Here is a 16,501-nt window from a genome sequence, read left to right as displayed (position 1 = left end):
CAACCCCTGGCTGCAGTTATGATCTCTGTGAAGCATTGCTCAGGACAGCGGGAAATCACTTCCTTGGAGCGGGTACACGGGGTGGCAGGTAGCCCTGGCTGCTGGGTGCTGTCCAGCAGTGCCGGGAGCTCCACTCCTTCTCGGTGTTGTGGCCTGCTTGCCTCTGACACAAAGAACAGTTGAAGTGCCAGCCTCCCCTCCACGACTCAGGGACAGGGCAGCATGAGCCGGTCAAGGCACATGGGCAAGATCTGGAAACGCCTGGAAGATGTCAAGAGCCAGTGGGTCCGGCCAGCCAAGACTGACTTCAGTGACAATGAGAGTGCCCGGCTGGCCACAGACGCTCTGTTGGATGGGGGGCCTGAAGCCTACAGGCAGGCACTCAGCCAGGAGGGAGAGGTGGACTTCTTGTCCTCGGTAGAAGCCCAATACATCCAGGCCCACGCCAAGGAGCCACCCTGTGCTCCGGAGAAGCCAGGAGGGGCCGAGGCAGGAACCAAGGGACTTGACTCCTGCTCCCTACAATCAGGTACCTACTTCCCCGTGGCCTCAGAGGGTAGTGAGCCCACCCTGCTGCATACCTGGGCCTCGGCCGAGAAGCCCTACCTGAAGGAAAAGTCCAGTGCCACCGTGTACTTCCAGACGGACAAGCACAACAACATAAGAGACCTTATTCGCCGCTGCATCTCCCGGACCAGCCAGGTAGTGATGGCGGAGCCTGTCTCCTGCACCATGGGCAGGAGGAATGGGGGCTGGTAGAGGAGGAAGAGTGGGGTACATCCTGCTCTGAGGGACAGAATCCAGATGACTGGGGCTTCAGGTGGAGTCAGGGATGTTACTCTCTGCCTTACCCTGGGTCACTGGCTTCCTGATTCCATGTGTCGTAGTCTGGGTCCCCGCCACCCCCCTCCATTCCCGGGACTCCTACAGTAGCTTTCTGCCTGGCCCTCCTCTTCCATCTTGGTCCCCAACCATCCAGGCTCTACACGGCTGCAGACACTTTTTCTGTACTTCAACTCTAACTTGGTCCCTTCCCTGCTGCCTACTCCATCTTCTGCCTGACCACCAGCTGGAGTCAGGTGCTGCACAGTCACTTGTACAGACTGGTCTAAGCAGAGTGTGCAGGTCCCTCAGTATTGAGTGGCAGGAGGTGGGAAAGGCACAGGAGAGGCTGTGGGCCAGGCAAAGGAGTGTGCTCTTCCCCTGGGGCAGCTGGGAGCCACGGACGGCTCTAAGCAGAAACAGAGCCACAGCCCACTTCCAGGGGTAGCCTGTGGCTGGGGATCCAGCCCCCTTGGCAGCTCTGTGGGCGCAGCCCATCCCTGAGGCCTCGTGTGTGCATGCGCACACGTGAGAGATATCACAAACTCTGCCTGCAAAAGCCTGACAGGCAACAAAATGGGTGAAACTCAGGAGGGCCCGGGACAAGAGGTTGTGGTGGGGATTTGGGCAAAGGAGACCCAGCCAAAGAGCTGGCCACAACTCAGCGCCAGCAGAGCCAGGTCTTCCTACCTGCTCGGAGGAGCGGGCAAGTCTTACTTTTAGGTGAAATCTTCTGATGTGTAAGTGTTGTGCTAAATTCATAACACGCTGTATTGGTGACAGAAAAGACATCAGCAGGCCTGAGGGCCACACAGGCAAGAGAAGAAGCCTTGCTGAGAAGTAAGGAAGAAGAGGGACTCAGCCAGGAGATTATGTTTCACAAGCCCTAACCTGGCTTCTTTCCAGGGAGTGTCACTCACCCTTTGAGCAGCAGCTGCAACTGAGAATTTCCCGGATACCCGGGGCCCCCACCCCTCAGCAGCATACTGAACTGAATGCACAGAGATCCTAGAGCTACACACTTAGAAAAGGGCCCTTGGAGCTGGGAGGGACGTTGGTTCAGCATGGAATCTGAGACCGAGGAGGCTAAGGGACTTGCCTCCGCCATGCAGCCAGCCCCAGGCAGGGCCCACGCTCCTGCTTTCCTGCCTGGGCCCATCTGTCAGCTCCTATTGCCACCCTGTCACGGAAACATGAAATACCGCTCTGAGGCAGCCCAGCGACACGAAAAGCAGGCACACCACCTGCTCCACTCCACACATTCTTACCTTCTTTAATTTTCCAGAACTCGGCTCCCTTTCTCCCGCCCCTTCCACACACAGCCTCGCCACTCAAGCTGGCTTTTTCTGGAGCCATAAGATTTCATGCAGTATTGAACTTGGGAGGGGATTCAGTCAAGAGACTGGGACCCCATGAAAAAATGAGCTTACATATCAGCTTGGGCTTTTTTGAGTTCTTTTAAATGTAACCAAATTTGAAAATTATAGTGACGAGAGAGAGAGAGAGAGAGAGAGAGAGAGAGAGAGAGAGAGAGAGAGAGAGAGAAATCTCTACAGATGACGAAGTTCTTGCCTCGTCCCTTTGTATCTTCGGGAGGGTGGAGTGGGCACGCATAGACCTGTGCTGAATAGTCACTTTGTGCACCTGGGGTAAGAGCAGCAGTTGACAGCAGGCAGCCACTGATGGCCTGTGACTCCAGGACATTGTGACAATTCCTGACCAAATGCCAGTTATGGTGCCTGAAATTCTGTCAGTCAAGCAAGGATGGCAGAGCAGAGCAAGAGGCCTCCTTTCTTTTGGGGAGCTCCCTGCTAGAGAGCAGAGGGGAGGAGAGGCGAGGCTAGGCGAGGAAAGGGGAGGGGAGGGGAGGGGAGGGGAGGGAGGGGAAGGGAGAGGAAAGGAGAGCAGAAGAGTGGAGAAGGGAGGAGAGAGGAGGAGAGGAGAGAAGAGGAGAAAAGAGGAGAGGGGAGGAAAAGAAAGGAGAGGAGAGGAGAGAGGAGAGGAGAGGAGAGGAGAGGAGAGGAGAGGAGAGGAGAGGAGAGGAGAGGAGAGGAGAGGAGAGGAGAGGAGGAGGGAGGAGAGGGGAGGAGAGGCGAACACTGGTGGGTGGCAGCCCTGGGCTTGAGCAACCTTCTGTGCCTGGAAGTATAGGGAGGGTGACTAAGGCAGGCTTCATGGAAGAGGTGAGTCTCAAAGGCTGAGTAAGAATTTGCCAGACAGAGAGATGAGGTAAAAGACTTCCAGGCCCAGGGAGTGTCAGACACAGAGCTCAGGAGGTGTGAGAAGGCTCAGGGTGTCCTGGAGGTGGGGAGACATGGTCATCCCTCTGGTGAGACAGACCTTGTTGGTGTGGAGTGAGGGTGGGGAGAAGGATCGGAGCCTAGGAGCCGCTGTGCCTTACACTTTGGGCCAAAGAGTGAGCAACGGTTCTCTGTTCTTAAACGTGCCTGGGATTTGTTTGAACCAGGTGCAGTAAGCCACACAGCCATGGCAATGACTGTCACGAAGAAAGAAGTTTTTACTCACATTCCCTAGAAACAGAAGGCACCGCATGCCAGGCAGAGCCACACAGGAAGCACCAAGTTTGGTCAGGAGGCAGAAAGGGCAAGCAGAAAGCATGGACACAAGCCTTCACTGTGATTTTGCAGGAAAGACAGGGCAGGGCAAGCCGAACAGTTTAGGACTGGCTAGTTTGAGTCATTTTGGCAAGCTCTGGGCTATCGCTGATCCCCAGTCGTCCAGGACCTGGCCCTGGGTGATTTAGGGCAGGGGGACTCTCGGCTTGGTGTGTGAGTTAGATGAGGGAGGTGGTTGCTTGGTTTGCATATCAAAGGTGTGCTCATAGGGAAGGTGTTTGCTATCTCTAGGAACAGTTAGCTCTGGGATGTCAAAGCATCATAAAATTCGGACAACCAAAGTGTGCTTAATACATCAACCAAGTATGGCTCAGGATACTGTGCCCCTTTCAGGGGGTCTGGGAGGTCCTGCCCTAGTTAACCACACATCTGTGTGAGGCCAGATTATCTTCATACCCTTCCACCCAAACAACATAGCCCAACTGATTGCTGCAGAAGCAGACGTGAAAAGCCAGCTGCCTTCTGCTTAAGCCAGACACCTCGGAGATTTGCAAAACTGCAAAACAACGTCACTCTGCTCACTACATTCTGTTGTTATTGTTGTTTTGGAAAATATAGCAACTTTTCATTAAAACCGTTATTTAGGTTAACAGGTAGTAGGCTTAATATTGTTTTGAGTAACAGTATTAGTTATTTTAAAATAACTAACAAACATTTAAAAATTTCCTCAGTTTTCGTTTCTCATCTGATACATATCAATACTCACAATCCACAGAGCCTGAAGCTCTCTGGAATCCTCAGTAATTTTTAAGAATGTAAAGGGGTCCCGAGACCAGAAAGTTGGAGAACTTTAGCAGGCAAGCCCCATCTCCGCACTGGACCCCCTGTGCCTCTGTCCCTCTCTTTCTCTCGACAAATAACACAGATTCCTTGAAAAAAGAAAAAAAAATCTAACCAGCTCTCTGGGAGGCTGGCTGGGTGGAGAGTGGCTAACAGAGGAGCCAGAAGGAAGAAGCTCCCCACTTACTCCCCCCACCCCAGATGCCAAGGTCCGACTTTTAGGCTGAGCCCCCGCCTTGGGAGAGGCTGTTCCCCATCCCCACCACAGGCCTCTGGCTCATTGCGAGGAAAGTGGGCAGGGGGACAAGGGAGGAGGGTCTAGGATCAGGACAGGGACAGAGTGAAGCCATCTGAGCAGAAACTGCACAATCCCCTGCAAGGAGCTGATGAGCAGGTCCCCCTCCCAACACCTGAGACCCAGGATTCCAGGGCTTTGCTCCAGGGTCCCAGGTCAGGACAAAGGTCATACCTCCGACAAGGGCCTCTGAGGAAAGGACCAGACCTGGGAGAGGAATCCAGTTCCCCAGGCACATGGGGGTCCCTGCCAGGGCACAGGACACTCCTAACCAGCATGGGAGCCCAAGGTCCGCCAGGGTGGGGCAGCCCCCAAGGACCAGCGAGGGGTCCATAGCTCACACCATCCTCCTAGATCTGTGATAGGCTTTCAGTGGAGTTTCTTAGAGGAAGTTGCTCTCTGCTCTGGGTGTCCTGGCTGTGGCAGAGTACTGGTATATTATCACTACTCCAGATTGGGCTGTGGGGGCAAGGAGTCCCAGGGGAGCACCTGGCACAGCCAGGCACAACACACACAGATGGGGGCCTGTGATTGGACGTGGGTGGTCCCCGGTGGTCCAGCCCACAGCTGCCTTTTCGAGGGCTGTTGACCACATTGCTCTGTGGTCAGCAGAGCAGTGCTGGTGCAGGGTCCGCCTGGGCCTCCTTCCTTTTCTCTGTCCACATTCTCTGTGAGCTCTGCTCTGGGGTCCCCCAACCCGCCCAAGGCTTGACTTTCCTTTCCTGTCCCACCCCTGACCCACACGCTGAGGAGGCGCTTTGTCCCTCAGGCCGGATCCAGTGAAAACAGACACATGGACATTGGAGTCCTTTTCCTAGGCCTGAAGTAGAATGGGGTGGGGGGCATGGCTCTGCGTTACGGCTTGGGGCATCTTCCCTGGGTTCTCGCCATGAGGCTTTTGGAAAGCTACTTAACTTCTCTGCACCTCCGGCTCCTCACCTGTGGAGGCCGAGAAACAGTGCTGCGAAGGTTACAGAAGGTGAACATATGGCTGAGAGTAAGTGCTTCACAGATCACAGATCGTTGCTGCTCATATTACACTCATATGTCCAAAGCAAGCTCAAAAACGAGCATCAGTGCATAGGGAAGAGAAAGAGTAGAACTAGAAGCACAGAGTGGGTGATGGGAGTGCTGGTTGGTGGCCCCACCAGGACCCAAATTCCATTTCCTCTCTCGCCCCCTGCCCTTCCTGAAGCAGGAGGATTTCCAGCCATGAAGGACTCACATCTGCCTGGCAGGTAGCTAGGGATTCTCGGCCAGGATTTGAGGTTCCCACAGGATTGCCCCTGGATGGGGTTCCTCTGTCTCACTGAAGTCCCAGATTCCCAGAGCCAATCTGCCAGGCTACGCTTCCAGGCCAACTTCCTTCTTGAGCAAGATGTCACGGAAAACCCCAAGATATCTCAGCCAATCCCACCTCTCTGTGCTGGTCCATCTGATTGGTGTTAACAAGAACCCCACTCTTTTGTTTTTATGCCCATAGAGGTGTGGGCACTCATTTTAATCCTCTTCCATGACCTGGATTAAAACAACATTCTTGCACAACATTCTTGCACAGAGTGGACAGAGGTGTTATCCTAATATTATCCACACTTGCTTATGAGCAACGCATATAAAAATCATAGTCGTATTTTAACTACACACTAGAATAACAACCTTTACTCTTGCACATGCTTACGTTTATATTATCTGGGTTTACAGTTAGGCCCACCTTGCACACTAGCTAATGCTCTATTATTGTGCAGCGTTTTATAGGTAAAGAAACTGGGGCTCAGAGAGGGTAAGTAACTTGTGCAAAGGCACTCAGCTAGTTTCCAGTAGCACCAAGACTAGAGCCAAATTCCCTAACTCTCAGTAGACCTGTATTACCTGCTACCTCTCTGTGTTCGTTTCAAAGAAACACTGTAACAAATCATCACACCTTTGGTGATTTAAAACAACAGAAATCTATTCTTTCACAGTCCTGGAGATCAGAAGTCCAAAATTAAGATGTCACCTGGGCCATGCTCCTCTCTGAAGCTACTAGAGGAGGATCATTCCTTCCTTTCCCAGCTTCCAGTGACTCCAAGCCTTTCTTGGCTTGTGGCTGCATAACTCCAGTCTCTGCTTGCACTTTCACACTGCCTTTTTCTCGTCTCTCTATCTGTCCTCTGGGTATCTTTCATAAAGACACTTGTCATTGGATTTAGGGATAATCCAGGATAATCTCATTTTGAGAGTCTTAATTACATCTGCAAAGGTCCTTTTTCCAAATGAGGTCACATGCATAGCTTCTGGTGGTTAGGATGTGGGCATATCTTTTAGGATATCATCATTCAAACTTCTACACTCTGTAAGGTAGCACGCCCAATCAGGAGACTGAAGAAGTTACTGGTCTTGAAGCAATCCAGCTGGGAGAAATCCCAGCAGGCGGCAAAATAGAACTAGACCTAATAAGCCTGTATTTGCAAGCATGCCTTAAATCTGGACATTGGGTTATTTGCAAACCTGCCCCCCTTCTCTGTCAGTTGGTCATCTGCTCACCAGACCTGTGTCAGGGAAAGGACTCACTGGAAAGCAACTGGGAGGATTTACTACCTCCTGGGGAGAGATAATTGTCTGTTTTGTCAATATCTTAGATGAGGAGGCATTTATTTTTCAGCAGAAAAATAAGGACCTCAGTGTTATTGGTGCCATAAGCTTAAATGTGGACACTTAATCATGTGATAACAGGGCATGGTTCTAAAGGATTATGGGTCTCAGGATTAGAACATCTTTTCTGACTGCTAGCTCAGAGCGAATACTTTATCAGCACTTCCCTCCCCTGTCCAGACACCCATATCAGCTGAGAAGAAAGTTAACTCGAAGTGGGTACCAGCTATCTCCTTCGCCTGTCTCTGCGCCCATACTGTTGGAAAAAAAAATGGCCACAGATCCCCATCAAAACATGTCTGTTAGCCCGGGCTTTGTGCCTATCTGTCTGCACAGCACTTTCCCTGACTGGCAACCATAGTGGACATACTACCATTTTGTGCTGTCTTCTTTTTTCACTTAATCCATTAAATTTAAATACATATTTGCTGAGCACATATTATATTGTAAGTTTTACTATAACATTTCTTATCATTTCTATGTAACCATTATAATGATCATAACAATCTACTTGTCAGTATATTACAATTTGAGTATTAAGAAGGACTCTTCATTGGGTGACAAAATAGTCTAATTCTGCTCTGCTTCTGCTGTGTGGGAGTTTCCCCTACACCACCAAGTAATTCTCGAACACCAGCTGGGTATTGTACAACTGAACTCACACCAGTGTAAGCCCAGGTTGACACCTGTGTTTCTGACCAACCAACTATAGATTCAAGAGTCTAACAACCCTTTCCTTACGTTCGATTAATTTGCTAGGGTAGCTCATAGAACTCAGTGAAATATTTTACTTACTGAATCATCTGTTTATTATAAAAGGATTGTCAGGCAGGGACTCTGGTCCTGCTCCCCGCACAAGAACGCAGACCAAAAAGAAACACCCACGGAGCCACAGATAGAGGAGTCATGCCACTATAGTCTCGCTGGCAGCTGGTTTGGTGACACAGGAAGCAGGAGCCACACAATGCGCAATCCACCGTCCGCTTCTCTGCCAACCAACCCACCAACCAATCCCCTAACGTAGCCACGGCAGTTATATTAGTGGCTACTGGCTAACTGGTTACAGCTGACGGCCAACTAGTCACAGCTGAAGGCCATTTACTACTCGAGCCAGCACCTTTCCACGTGAGGTCGAGAGCCTGGAAACTGCTCTCCTGGCTCTGTCTCCACAAGGATACAACTCAGGAAGAGCCAGATGGAAAAGATCCACAGAGCAAGGAATGGGGAAAGGGCTCTGAGCTTCCATGCCCTCCCTGGGTGCACCACTCTCTCCAAGTCTTTGCTTGTTCACCCATGTGGAAGCTCTCCAAACCCATCCTTTTGGGTTTTTAGGGAGGCTTCATTACATCATTGACCATTGGTGATTGATCCAACCTCCGGCCCCTTTCCTTTTCCCTTCCCCAGGGGCCAGGGGACTGAAAGTTCTAACCCTCTAAGCACAGGGTTGGTTCTCTTGGCAACCAGCCCCCATCCTTAGGTTTGGTCCAAAAGCAATCTCATTAACATAACAAAAGACACTTTTATTGCTCTCATCACCTAGAACATTCCAAGGATTTTCAGAGTTTGGTGCCAGAAACAGGACAAAGACCAAATATACATTTTTTATTAAAATTACAATAACACAAAAAGTAACCCCAAATAAGTTTAAGAGGAACATGCATTGAAACCCACAATGGAAAAGTCAATAGCAGGATTGGACTCAGGCACGACTGAAACCAGATGTTCAAATGATGGTGCTGGCAACCTGTCTCTGCCTCTTGGCCCTGCTCTCCCCCAACCCCCCAAGGTTGGCGTCATTTTCAGGCAGGCTGTCCCCACGTGGTGGCAAGATGGTTACCAGCAGCTATAGTTTATAATCTACTAGCTAAGCAACCCCAGCAGAAAGAATGCCTCCTTCCAACAAGAGTCCTAGCAGAAGCCCTGGGCTGGCTCTCATTAGCATACTTTAGGTCTTGTGCCCACCCTTGGGCCAATCTCCGTGGCCAGTGAGGGATACAGTGTTCTCATTGGTCTGGCCCTGGTGATGTGTCCTCCCCACATCCAGTCCAAGGTATGGCAGTAGCCCCACCTACACCATGTTGATTGTGCAGAAGCAGTGATTTCTTAAAGGGGTTTCCTTGGTGGAAGAAGAGGAAGGCATGCTCGGCAGGCAGGAAGACAAACGTCTCTCCCCTTTGCTGGATATGTAGGGTTCCCCGCTCCCTGAGTTTCTGTTATGAGAGGGGATGCAGTAACTGCTGGCACATCTCAGTCTAGTGTAGATTATATGTGGGGTCTCTCCAGGATTCTGTTAGAGGCAAGGATTCCACGGCTTAAAAGCATTTGGAAACCAGTGGCCACAGAGAGCCTTCGAGCTCCAGAAGGCTGAGACTCCTTGACATTAAATCTGTCCCTTTCCTCTGAACCTGCCCAGCCACCCCCTCTTCTTTTCTTCCCCTCTCTGCTCTCCTTTTTTTTTTTTTTTTCTTTTTTTGCTTTTCTCTCCTTCCTCCTCTGCATTCTCCACTCCAACACTGGGCCAGAGGATTTGTGGGGGGGCTGGAGAGGAAGGGTCAGGACAGAGGCAGGGGCCTGCACGCCAGCTCTTCCTTTCCCTCGTTGAATCCTGCCCCGGCAGACCCTCCGCCAGCCCAGCCTTCCCCTCTGACACAGCACCAATGGGACCAGCTCTCCCAGACCTAGGACAGTTGGCTGAAACCAGTTAGCACCTGACCCTGACTCTACTATTTGACCTCTCTGCCCTGGCCCAGGTGCTGGCCATCCTGATGGATGAGTTCACAGACGTGGAGATCTTCTGTGACATCCTAGAGGCGGCCAACAAGCGTGGAGTGTTCGTCTGTGTGCTCCTGGACCAGGGAGGTGTGAAACTCTTCCAGGAGATGTGTGACAAAGTCCATATCTGTGACAAGCACCTCAAGGTGGGGCCCCCCAGGGAGTCCCTAGGGTGTTCTGTATTAGAACAAGACAGGCTGTGCGTGGCAGCCGGTGCCCCCATCTCAATGGCTCTGCATAATAAAGGTGTACATCTTGTGAGCCCTCACCGTCCAGTGGAGGTCAGACCGCCACCCCCATCTTATAGCGATGCCATAAGGAATGCATCGTCTCCGAGAGAGCAGTGAGCAGGGAAGCAGGGCCCAGAGGATTTCGCAGGATGTTTTTAGGACCTGACTTGGAAGAGATTTTCATCACTTCTGCTCATCGCCCTTTGACCTCCCCTAGAAGCACGGGGGGCTTGGGAAGTATAACGGGCCTGTGGCTAACTGGAGAGCAACAGTCTGCTGCATCCGCCTTTCCTCCTCCCAGAGGAGCAAACCCTGTGGAGGTGCTTCACAGGGCAGGACCACATCCAGAACCAGTTTGATACGTATTTAGGACTCCACAGCCCCTTCGACATGACCGAACAACCGACTTTCTTCTTCTGGCAAGGAGAAAAGAAACCCAGAGATAAAGGTTCATTTAGTCATGTCAAATGTTGGGCAGCTAATTCAAATGTCAAATGTCAAGGGTCAAAGTATCCGTAGCTTTCCTGAGCCGGCCCGGTTGAACAGCCGATGGGTGGTCCTCAGGGTTCCCTTGGTGACTCCCCTCTAGCTCAGGCAGGTCCAGCCTCCAGGAGCCCCACCCTCCTCCCTTCCTCCTTCTTGTCCCCTCCACACTGACCAGCATGCAGCGGAGGGCAGGCACCTCATGGTGCCCGGGGTCTCAGGTCCTGTGATTACTAGGTCTGCCTGCCATTACCTAGATCACACTTCCTCGACATGAGGCCATCGAGGCAGGTCCAGGCAGTCAGCACAGGCTTTGCCATCATGGTTCACACCGGCGACACTGACCGTCCTGTACTCAGCAAAAGGCAGTGGGATGTGGCCCTCCTGCCTTCTCAGAGCTAACGGAGAGGCTGAGAGGAGCTGTTGGAGGCTTTGCGCATCCTCTTCCCAAGGCTGGCCTAGCACCTGGCTGGCGTTCTCAGGGGCCCAGCAGTATTCTGCCTTCGCCTGAGACCCCCCTGCTTCACCTGCCCTTTCATTTCTCTAGCCTTCCAAGGGATCCAGGTTGAGGGCTGGGGCAGCAGACGCTGCTGGGGAGGAAAAGGACAAACAGGGCCACCATCTGGCTTGTGGACACACCTTTTTGTAGACAGGACAATTGAGGGTCCATTGAGGTCACCACAGAGCTGCCCCCTCCGGCTGTACTGAGCCTTCCCTCTGACCAACATGAGGTCAGGGACTTATGTCACTAAAGCCACTTACCAGGCAAGGCTGGGACTGCCGGTCCTCTACGGTCTATGGGAACCTAGACTGAAGGCTCGATGGGCATCAGGCCCTCGTCTGTCTTCTATTTCCTGCTTTCATAAATTCTACCATCTCCCCCTTCCTCCTTTTCTCTCATTACTCAATGTCAGGACGATGAAGATAATTTAGAAAATTCAGCCAAGGAAAAAATAAATATGGCCCGCCCATAATCTCACCAACTCCTATTAAAGTCTTGATGAACATGCTTCCAGGATTTCCCCTAAGCAAACGTGTATCTATAAATACATAATTCATGCGTGACACCTTCACTTCCGTCTCAACAGAACATTTCCGTCCGGAGTGTGGAAGCAGAGGTGTACTGTGCCAAATCCGGCAGGAAGTTCGCTGGCCAAATCCAGGAGAAGTTCATCATCTCGGACTGGAGATACGTTCTGTCTGGATCGTACAGGTGAGCACCGGGTTTTCCCTGTCGCAGGTTCGTGGAGGCCAAGGCTACGTGGCGCAGGCACACCCCGCCCCACACACACCAGCAGCTCCCAGGACACTGCTCCTTTGCACAGATCTCTGGCTTCATCTCATACACGAGGCTGGAAGCAGGACTCGCCTGGGACAAAAGGGGACACCTGAGACCTTGCTGGGAGGACTTCAGGGTAGATAGGCACTTCCAGGTGCCTCCGTTTCCCTTGATATTGCAAGAGGACATGGAATCCTCTTTTTCCCTCCTCAGCCTTCTCAGGCGTGATTATAAAGCACGCAATTTGTTTTGGGGTGTGTATGTCTGTGTGCGTGCATGCTCCATTTTATTTTCAAAATGTTTTATTATTTTAATATAACAAATTCATTGATATATCATTCCCATGCCAGATGATTCACCCATTTAACATGTGCCTGCCATTCTTTTTTAGTATTACTTTCCTCATCTGTAGTATGGGGATTGGATGTCTTAACACAGACACCCCTCTGTGCTAAACGGAACACAGAAATGCATTGACTAAAAGTTTGCTAAATCTGTTTATATTGCAGTTAAGAACCTTAGCTCCTCAAAAGGCATTTTAAGGAAAGTGAAAAGTCAGATTATAAACCGGGAGCAGGTTTTCATGCTGCCCTGACAGGATTAGTGTCAAAAATCACAAAGAACTGTGAGTCACAATGGGGCAACAGAGCATGGGTGAGGGACGTGGGCATGCAGTCTGCCAGGTGGAAGGACGCGCGGGTGAAAACACATGAACAGGTGTTTCTGCAGTAGTGATCGAAAAAAGGCAAATCCAGGCTAGAATGAGTTAGCGTCTTATATCTTTTCAACCAGCAAAGAAAACAAAGTCTGACAATACTAAGTGTTAAATTTACGGGGTCTTTTATACATTGCTATTGGGACCGCAAATCAGTGCAGTGACTTTGGAAAGAGTTTGGCATTCTCTCCTAAAGCTGAATATTCACCTAGTTTATAACCCAGTCATTCTACTCCTAATGTACTTCCAAGAAAAACTGGTTCACAGTACAGTAGGAGACAAATACAAGCACATTCGTAGCAGCACTGGTCATGAAAGAAAAATTGTGGAGGTAACCCCAATTCCTACCAAGGGGAAAGTAGGTGAATAAACCATAATCGAGCCAGTGGAATATTATACTGCAGTTAAAAATGAATGAAGTACGACAACAAGAGATAACATGGATAAATCTTAGCAACATATGAAGTGAAAAAATCCCCAACGATTGTCATGTTAAAAACAACTGAAGTGAAATATTTACTTTCCAGAATACACAAAACTGTTTTGTTTTTTTTTAGTTATGGAGAAAGGAAACTATGGGAAGTATGACACAGGATTCAGGCTGATTATTTCCTCTAATTTGGGGATCAGGAAGAATGGGTTATGGAAGAGACCATATGGTTAGATGTCGGTTATTGTCAAAATGCCAGCTTTTTACTTTAGGTGGTGGGTTCACAGTGCTTATTAAAGTATTTAAAATAACAAAGTAAATAGCTCCATACATTCAAATGGGCCATGAATAGACAGACCAAAGACAGTGGGTCTTGAGCCAAAAATTATGATTAAGTCAATTATATGTACTTAAGGGACAAAAAAACAATAAAATGTATTTCGTACAATGGGTGGTGATAATAAGAAGCGTAAAAGGTAGAGGGCAAGATGCATGGGCCTGTGGGGTGTAGGTAGGGGGGACCCCTGCCTGGTGCACAGGGAGAGGCATTCCAATTCTGCAGGGACGCACCGAGGACGCGAGGTACCCAAGGGCCTTGGGGGTGGGGGCGCAGTGTGCGTGGGGGCCTGAAAAGTTGCCAGGGCGGCTTTGGACCTGTTTTGTTGAGCAAAGCATGCAGTTGTTGGCCTAATTTAGCCTGGTTCCAAACAACACAGGGCTCTTGCTATTTTAGTGTAGCCGGGAGTCCCACTGACCCTGTGTCTGCTGCCTTCCCTGCCACCTGGCTGGCCCCAGGCTCAACATCAGCCACTCAATCTGGGGCTGCATGGGTGGCTCCTGGGCAGGGGATGAGGTTTAAACAAAGCCTCCTTGTTCTTCCCACGATTGCTCCATCCCATCGCATGTGGGCGCTGCCCTGCCTCACAGCGGGGAACCTGCCGGCTGGGCCCTGCTGTTTGGTGGCAAGGCAGGTGGGGGGGATGGAAACTGAGACCCTCGGTGGGGACTGTCTCTGCTCATCTCGGGTGCTGTCCCTCAGCATGACCTGTCCCCCTCTAACCATCCTGTCCCCACATTGCTCTCCATGCCTAGCTTCACATTATTAGGGAGCAGGACTCTATCCTGATGCTCTTGATGGGTCTTCTGTGCTGTCACCAGGCATTTTCAAGGTTGTCTTTTTTGGGGGGGGGGGGTTAGGGGTGACGTGAAAAAGGGAGTTTTCCATCAGAAAGAGAGGGGAAGCTGGTGAAATCAGGGAATTATAAAAAGTAATACATAAGCACCTTGAGCATTTTGTTTTCACTTACAACCTGTAAGTGGAGAGAAAAGCAAGACCCCTGCTTGAGGGTGTTCTCTCGTGGGTATCTAGGCAAACCACACTGACGCCCAGCTCCTGGGGGCTCGCCCTGTATTCTCCTTTCCATCTCATAAGGAGCATAGATTCTCCCTCCCCTCCCACTCCTTCCGGGTCCACATGCCTGAAAATGGAGCTATGCCCTTTAGATTTTCACAGACAAACAGCCCGTGCCTTCTAGGAGCAGCCAAGTTTCTGCAGAGGCCTTCCCCAAGCCTGTTTGGTTAGAAGAGGCAGGTGTCCCCACACTTCACAGGTGGAGCCACTGAGGCCCCAGTGGCTAGGTGACTCATATGAGCACACAGTTGGGGACACTGGGACTCAGCTGGCCCTCAGCCCTTTGTGCTTCCTCAGGGACCATCTAAGGGGCTGTCGTCTGAGCATCTGACCTGAAGCCAGGGATTCAGTCTGGCAACTTCATCATTCACCTGCAGACATTTGCGGGTCTCTGTGCTTTGCTTTGCCATCTGTGAAAGCGGGACACCAGTGTCACCCTCCAGGGGTTCTGCCAGCATAAAGGGGAGGTGGTCACATTAATGCCCTTCCTGCCAGCCCTGCCGGTTGCTCCTCGTCCCCCCAAGGAAGGTCACAGAGGCCTGGAGCCACGGCCCCCAATTCCCACCCCTCACTCTCTCTCCTCCTCCCCCCAGCTTCACCTGGCTCTGCGGGCACGTCCACCGGAATATCCTGTCCAAGTTCACGGGCCAGGCAGTGGAGCTGTTCGATGAGGAGTTTCGCCACCTCTACGCCTCCTCCAAGCCTGTCATGGGCCTGAAGTCCCCCAGGCTGGTCACACCCCTTCAGCCCCGAGCAAGCCGCAGCCCCTCACCCGGCCGCCTCAGTGGCAGTAGCTGCTCCCACGGTGACCACATGTCCTCCGACCCATCAACAGGAAGCAGCCCCCAGAACCTGAGTCTGTCCAAGTCCTCAGGGCCCAGCAGTCCCCTACTCCCAAACCTGCCTCTGCCTCCCAGGTGTCAGCCCTACCATGGCCTTTGGGGGGCCCTGACCCCACACGCCCACTTCTCCCCGAGGCCCCACGACGGCCCGCCCGCTCTCTGCGCCTACAGGTCCACGAGGCTGCAGCTCGAGCAGCTTGGCCTGGTGCCCAGGGCAACCCACATCTGGAGGCCCTTTCTACAGGTCTCCCCCCATTTCTGAAAGGCTCCTTCTACCAGCTGCCATCTCAGGGCCAGCGCCGGGCGTTTCTGGGTTCTCTGGCCCATGGAACCCACCTCAATGACTAGCCGCTTTGACCTTTCTTCCTTTTGAACTAAGGCACTGGGACAACATCATTGCCTGTATTTCAGTGTTCCTGGGCCTGAGACCCCCACTGGTCCCTGAGGTCCTCCTCTCTAATTTGACCTATGCAGGTCCATTCCAGAAGGTTCCAGGGAGCTGTGTGTGGGGGGAGCTAGAGGACAAAATTGTGAAAATAGAGCCCCTTTCTTCCAAAGAGCAGCCAGCACTTGAACATTCTTTGAATCTCTGTAATGTAAAAAGGGGCAGATACAGCCCATGTTTTACATATGGGTAAACTGAGGCACCGAAAGACAGAGCGTTGATGAAACCAATGTACTCCCATTTCCCAGTGCCTAGAAGCAGTCCATTCCTCACAGATTTGGGAGAATGTGTGGGAATAGTCTGGATGTTTCTGGGAGAACATTCAGACACCCCTGGCGACCTTTATGGCGGCTCTGTCCTGCCCTCACCTACCTGGGCTCCCCCACTGCATTCTGCTTGCTGGCTGTCACAGGAGTGGCAGAGACGCATCTTTACATGCTTCACTGTCTGGACTTGGTCCAAGAAGCTGTTGGACACAGAGAAACTGTCACTCACTTTCTCAGTTTCCTCCTGAAGAGCGTGTCAGAAAAACTGTTATTAGAGAATGTAAATATTGCAGACGCAAGTGAACAAGCATAAACACAATCTCCTTTTCCTTGGAGTTCACAGTATTTTGACTGAGACACACCTGTTGCTTCCCAAGATACTATTCCATGCTCTGTCCTCTGTAGGGTGTGGCGAGTGACGGTGTCCACATGATGATGAGCCATGCTGAGAGGCCCAAAGGAGG

The 16,501-nt window shown here is 51.3% G+C and overlaps 1 protein-coding gene across 1 annotated transcript; it reads left to right on the top strand.

Moving 5' to 3' along the window:
* Positions 1-222: 222 nt before the first annotated feature.
* Positions 223-15,588, top strand: FAM83A (family with sequence similarity 83 member A; the record flags this gene model as incomplete). The annotated part of the gene is made up of 4 exons (XM_081070573.1): positions 223-702; positions 9,915-10,082; positions 11,738-11,862; positions 15,078-15,588. The coding sequence occupies 4 exons, from the start codon at positions 223-225 to the stop codon at positions 15,586-15,588; spliced, it is 1,284 nt and encodes a 427-aa protein (XP_080926699.1).
* Positions 15,589-16,501: the final 913 nt, after the last annotated feature.

The sequence above is a fragment of the Rhinolophus hipposideros genome (genome assembly GCF_964194185.1).
Source record: "Rhinolophus hipposideros genome assembly, chromosome: 13".
Classification (NCBI taxonomy): Eukaryota; Metazoa; Chordata; class Mammalia; order Chiroptera; family Rhinolophidae; genus Rhinolophus; species Rhinolophus hipposideros.
The sequence above is the reverse complement of the archived record's forward strand: the minus strand, read 5'-3'. Positions and strand labels throughout refer to the sequence as shown.